General features: G+C 35.4%; 1 protein-coding gene across 1 annotated transcript in view; it reads right to left on the reverse strand.

Moving 5' to 3' along the window:
* AGFG1 (ArfGAP with FG repeats 1) overlaps positions 1–6339 on the reverse strand; it is a 75035-nt gene that overhangs the window by 48290 nt on the left and 20406 nt on the right. The window contains exon 4 of the mRNA XM_010837104.1: positions 3926–4019. Within this exon, the coding sequence (XP_010835406.1) occupies positions 3926–4019 (94 nt within the window). The remainder of the gene's footprint in view (positions 1–3925; positions 4020–6339) is intronic.

Here is a 6339-nt window from a genome sequence, read left to right on the forward strand (position 1 = left end):
AGGGCAGGAATCATAGGCAGTACCCCTAGTACCCAAAGACAATCCCAGACACAACAATAGGTGATTAATAAATCTCTGCTTCAGGAATGAAGAATGAGATGATCGTGAATACTGACTAGGGAAAAGCACAACTTACCTTATGGGTCTACCACTTTGGAAGGATTTTTTTTAAATCTTTAGTTTCTGGTTTGAGGGTTATGTTTTGAATCTAGCATAAAGATAACCAAATACTGTCAATCAATGCATGATTTTTATTTCTACATGTAGAGTGCATGCCTATGAAGCATCAGCAGTAACCCTTTTACTCAGTCCTGAAATGTAATTAGGAGGGTTAATTTATTACTAGAAAAAAAAAATGTATGGCTCAAAATAAAACTATTCCTACATTTTCCTTTTACTGAGTTAGCTATATAGCACTGGTACTCAGTCTTCTTTCCATTAAGTCTGATAATCAGAAGTTAACCCAATAGTGAAATTCCTTTGATTGACCCACAATACCATAAAAGAGGGCATACGGAGTAAACCACTAAAGATTTTTTTTTAATAACATATGATACAAAAGAAAGCATTATGTGATGTGCCAAAAACAGTGGACAATTCTTAAGTTCTGAATGAAAAGTGAAATCTTTCCCAGATACACAAATGCATTAAGTCACTGCACTGATTGTGTCAATGAATGGCTTCCTCTGTCCAAGCCCTCTGCCCTATAACTTGTGGTCCTCTCCCACACTTTATTCTAGACTTGGCAGCATGACTTTCTCTGACAATAAGTTGTTCACAACTGTAATGAAAGCATGTAAAACAGATTTAAGTTCTACATGCAGACTGACTGTAAAAAGGTTTCTCCCACATATAAATGTCTGGAGGAGAATTCAAAGCATGTGGAATACAAGATGATGTAAAAAAAATCAACACCTTGTGAGTCATCCAGCAACCACGGTGCTTGCCTGATGCAAATAATGACAACCAACAAGCCCCGCAGAATGTTAAAACTCTCTCATGGGGGTAGAAGACCCAAGACTTCTGCCAGTTAATATACATTTTGATCTTTTAAGTTCAGACATGAACCCACTCATTCACCAGACATATGACAATACCTTCTTTTAACCCAACATTTACATGACTGAGTACGTTCCTTTTCAGACAATGGAGAGATTTAACACACTGTTCAATATGGCAACATAATTTGAAATAAAAAATAAACATCTGCAGATTTTCTCTATGCATATTATACTTAAGATTTAAGTGTATAAGATAAACTGATAATTAGGCACTTGTACTTGAAGTCTATATAATTTTTTACCAAGCTGTATCAATCTCCCTGCATTTCATAATATCAATCCTCACCTTCTACACACCTCATAAAACTTTTAAGAATGGAAATTCTGCTAATAGTGTAAAGAATTAAATATACCTACTCCAATATTTTGGGTATAAGATGTCTTTAGGGACACAAGAAAGTATGTTTGTCTCCCTTAACAAGTAATTAGGTAGTTGGTAAACTTTCTAGCAGTAAGAACTGTTGGAAATTTCTCTTTGTGCACTGTTTACTCTGCCTGTAGAATCTTTTCCTGTTAGCCTAAGTCCTAGTCACCCTCAAAAGCCAGCAAATATTTTGCCTCTATGAAATCTTCCCAATCCTCTCCTTTCCACATTACTTCTGAAAATTCTTATTCTTATCATTAATTACTAACAGTGTTACAATTATTTGTTATGTATCTATCTCCTACCTAGACCATGAGCTTTAAGTCTATTGTATCCAAGTACTAGCAAAGTCACTGTAACAGTGAGGGCTTTAAATGGACTATTAATTTGCATGACTCTTTTTAGAATTTAAAATTCATAAATCCATTCCAGTCATCTCTATTGCTTGTATTCTGTTTCCACTATTTAATATAAAGAGTTGTCTAAGATTTCCTTTCATGTATTATAAATTTATCTTGATATTACAGTCATAAAAACTATTTCTTCAGAAATCCTATCATATGCAACATGGATGAACCTTGTGAACATTATGCCAAATGAAATAAGCCAGTCACAGAACAGCAAATACTGTATGATTCCCCTTAAGATGAGATACCTAAACAGTCAAACCCACTGCAGCAGAAAATAGAATGGTGGCTGCTATTCACTGGCTACGAAGTTCAGTTATGCAAGAGTAAGTTCCTAACACTTTGCCTATAGCTAACAATACCACATTTTACACTTAAAAATATTTTAAGAGAGTAAATCTCATGTTAAGTGTACTCACCACAATTTCAGGAAAAATGTTTTTAAAAGGGGTCCTTCAATCATAGTATTTTGGGACCAATTTCCACCAAATCTTATCTACTGATAGGTTTGAATAGTTTTTTACTTACTTCTCCAATAGATTGTTACTTTTACAGTTCTACTACTATAATTTTATCTACTGTTATTAGATTTTTAACATTAAGAATAGATGATATTCTTTCATTTCTGACTTCATTCTGATGTCCAAAATTTCCAAAATTCTAAGAAAATAACTTAAAATTTGCACTGGTAGGCTAATCTCAAACTTTATACAAACTGTTCAAATTGTCTTTTAATCGAAATACATTTCTACACTTACTGTCATTATACACCTCTGCCTTTTCATCTTGCTTCAGATTTTCCTGTAATATAGAACTTGATTACTAATGATAATTTTTTACTGACAAAATTTGGAAACTTAAAAATGTGTGCTTACTTCTCTAAATCATGTATTAAAACATATTTCATAATCTTTACTACTTTAGAACCAAATACACACATGCATCAAAAGTTGGAAAGCAAGTTTAAGACATAAAAAGAAGCCACGTACAAAATGCTTGCATACATCTTCTGAGGTGAAAAAGAAGACTGAAACTAATAAAATCTGAAGACTTATTTTCTATTATCAAAAACATGCCAAAAAAAAAAAAAAATGCAACCACTGTAGTACAACTAAAGTACTTCCCTTCTAGGAAGTGATTAAACTGTCTTACTAAATAATGGCAATTACTAATCAATTGGGTTGACTGGTTCATCCATGCCCCAAGATTATAAAACATGCTGGCTTTCTGTTAATTTTACAGTTTTTTGTATTTGTTTTAAATAGCAGACCACCACTCTTAATAATAGCAAAACATGGAACTAAAACAAGAAAGCAAGCAAAGAGAACGGAATTCCTGGAAGCCCATTAAAGCAGAGTAGAAAGAAAAGGCTCCCCTACAAATCTTGTCTCTGTTGGGTTCCTCATGCTGCTAGGCTGCCCGCTCAGAACTACTAAACCCCACCCTATTGAGCACCTACTTAACACTGCTGTGTTGTGTGTTTATTCGCTCAGTTGTGTCCAACTCTGTGTGACCCCATGGACTGTAGCCTGCCAGGCTCCTCTGTCCACAGGGATTCTCCAGGTAAGAACACTGGAGTAGGTTGCCATGCCCTCCTCTAGGGCATCTTCCCAACCCAGGAATTGAACCGGGGTCTCCTGCACTGCTGGTAGATTCTTTACCAGCTGAGCTACCGGGGAAGCAGCTCAAGATTAAGCATCACATATACATCTAAAGCTAAAAATGTAAGAAGGAAGGAGGGGACCATCAAATGAAAGCCAATCATACAACAGCCTAACAAAAGTTTACTACAGTACCACAATGTTAATTCTCTTTCTCCCTCTTTTTGTCATTTAAAGCCATAACTAAGTTACTCCAATACTAGATGTCCTTTAAAAATGCCTTTTACATTCAATATTGACAAAGCTTAAATACAGGTTTCATCTCAGGTTTAGGTAAAGTATTTATGTAGTAGACATTAATTCCAAATACATTGCTAAATGAGTACATTCTGAAACACCTAAATACAGAATACAAAAATACCTTTTTTAGACAGTGAAAATTTCTTATCATTCTAAACAACTCAAGTTTTTTAAAAGGACTAAAACACTTACTTCATTTCCATGTTTTTGAAGGAATTCAATTTCCTGTTGTGTGAATGTTGTCATGGAGATGGATTTCACCCTGTGTGGTGGATTTAACCCTCGCCTAAAAGATAAAAAAAAATACCATTACAAACTATAGTATTTCAAAAATTACATCAATGAAAAACATTTTAATTAGCACATTTAAACTTAGAACTGTTTTATGCTATAAGCTAAATTAAATATTTTAAACTACACACACAATAGATATATCAAGGTGAATTTGTTCAGACTGACACTAATTTATTTAAAGATAAATTCAACTAATCAGTTAGAAATATACAGTACCTGTAACACATTAGTTTACTGGGAACACAAATACTGCTTTAGTGTAAGTCTGATGGAAGGAGAATAATTTATATGATAGGCTCAATGGTAAAGAAAGTTATTAAATATTTTCATATTTTCTAAGAAAGTGATGATGATATGTCAGGTATGGAAATATACAAATACTCAAATCAAATAGCTACCATCTTTAAGACTGACTTAGGAAACTGAAAACTAATCCAAGGAACCTTGAAGGTATTGATGGATAAGAAAAAGTTCCATCTCTCCATCAATTCAAATAAGGGCTGATAATGAAGAACACCTTCAACCATCTCAGGAGGTCCTAAGTGTTCATGAAGAAATAAAGGGATATGACGGGCTTCAAGAAATACCTGAATATATATGAATACTCTTAAGGTCCTTCACCACTTTGAAATCTTTTCTGTATATGTGGCCTTAAGAGGACTTTTATATTTTTTCACACACATGAAAAACTAAATAGAGATGCACTCAGAGAGACTAAGAACTACTGTGTTCCATCCAACTACCACACAGTGGCCTACTCGACCCACAAGAATGAGGAGTTAAGTAATCTATGCAAAGTAACAAGTTATCTATGCAGTTTCATCTAATCAGTTTGGAGTCATATCCTCTGACAAAGACTTCATCTGAAATACTGGTCTAGGGCAGATCAATCGTTTTACAGAATTTGCCATACTCATTTTGCAATCAACCATGATAATTAAATGAGAGTTAACAATGATGCAAAGTAACAAACTTTCAAAAATATTCTAAAAACATTTCTGAATAATTAAATATGGTACATAATGTTCTAGAAATACAAAATATTTTACGTTAACATAATAATTCAGAATTAACAGAAGCTCAATTGTTATACACTGCTGCTTCTTTCTCTCCCTTCTGTCAGACATAGATGGCACATATTTCAGCTCACACTTTGAATTAAATCAAGTTGCACTTTATCTGCTTCACATTTCAAGGTGGAGAAACAACAGTTGGGTTTTGTTGTTTTGCTTTAAGTCTTAAACTAATAAATTATTTTTCTTTCAGCTCTTGGTAAGTCATGAAATATAGAAATGAAGATTGCACAGTAAGAAATTGAAACACAGCCATTTCATCCTAGTAAAACTTTGAGGCTGTATATCATCACCCTGCTTATTTAACGTGTGTGTAGAGTACATCATGAGAAACTCTGGGCTGGAGAAAGCACAAGCTGGAATCAAGACTGCTGGGAGAAATATCAATAACCTCAGATATGCAGATGACACCACCCTTATGGCAGAAAGTAAAGAAGAACTAAAGAGCCTCTTGATGAAAGTGAAAGAGGAGAGTGAAAAAGTTGGCTTAAACTCAACATTCAGAAAACTAATATCATAGCATCTGGTCCCATCACTTCATGGCAAATAGATAGGGAAACAGCTTTGTTCATAGTGATACCTTCTAAGGCCCACTTGACTTCCTACTCCAGGATGTCTGGATCAAGGTGAGTGATCACACCAACATGGTTAACTGGGTCATTAAGATCTTCTTTTTGTATAGCTCTTCTTTGGAGTCTTGCCACCTCTTCTTAAATATCTTCTGCTTCTGTTAGGTCCATACAGTTTCTGTCCTTTATTGTGTCCATCTTTGCATGTGTTTTCCTCTATTTCTTTGCACTGATCACTGAGGAAAGCTTTCCGATCTCTCCTTGCTCGTCTTTGGAACTCTGCTTTCACAACGGTTTATCTTTCCTCTTCTCTGCCTTTAGCTTCTCTTCTTTTCTCAGCTATTTGTAAGGCCTCCTCAGACAACCATTTTGCCTTTTTTGCACTTTGTTTTCTTGCTGCTACTGCTGCTAAGTCGCTTCAGTCATGTCCGACTCTATGCGACCCCATACACGGCAGCCCACCAGGCTCCTCTGTCCATGGGATTCTCCAGGTAAGAACACTGGAGTGGGTTGCCATTTCCTCCTCCAATGCATGAAAGTGAAAAGTCAAAGTGAAGTCGCTCAGTCGTGTCCGACTCTTAGCGATCCCATGGACTGCAGCCTACCAGGCTCCTCCGTCCATGGGATTTTCCAGGCAAGAGTACTGGAGTGGGGTGCCATTGCCTTCTCC

The sequence above is a fragment of the Bison bison genome, unplaced genomic scaffold (genome assembly GCF_000754665.1).
Source record: "Bison bison bison isolate TAMUID 2011002044 unplaced genomic scaffold, Bison_UMD1.0 scf7180017864068, whole genome shotgun sequence".
In the NCBI taxonomy this organism is placed as follows: Eukaryota; Metazoa; Chordata; class Mammalia; order Artiodactyla; family Bovidae; genus Bison; species Bison bison.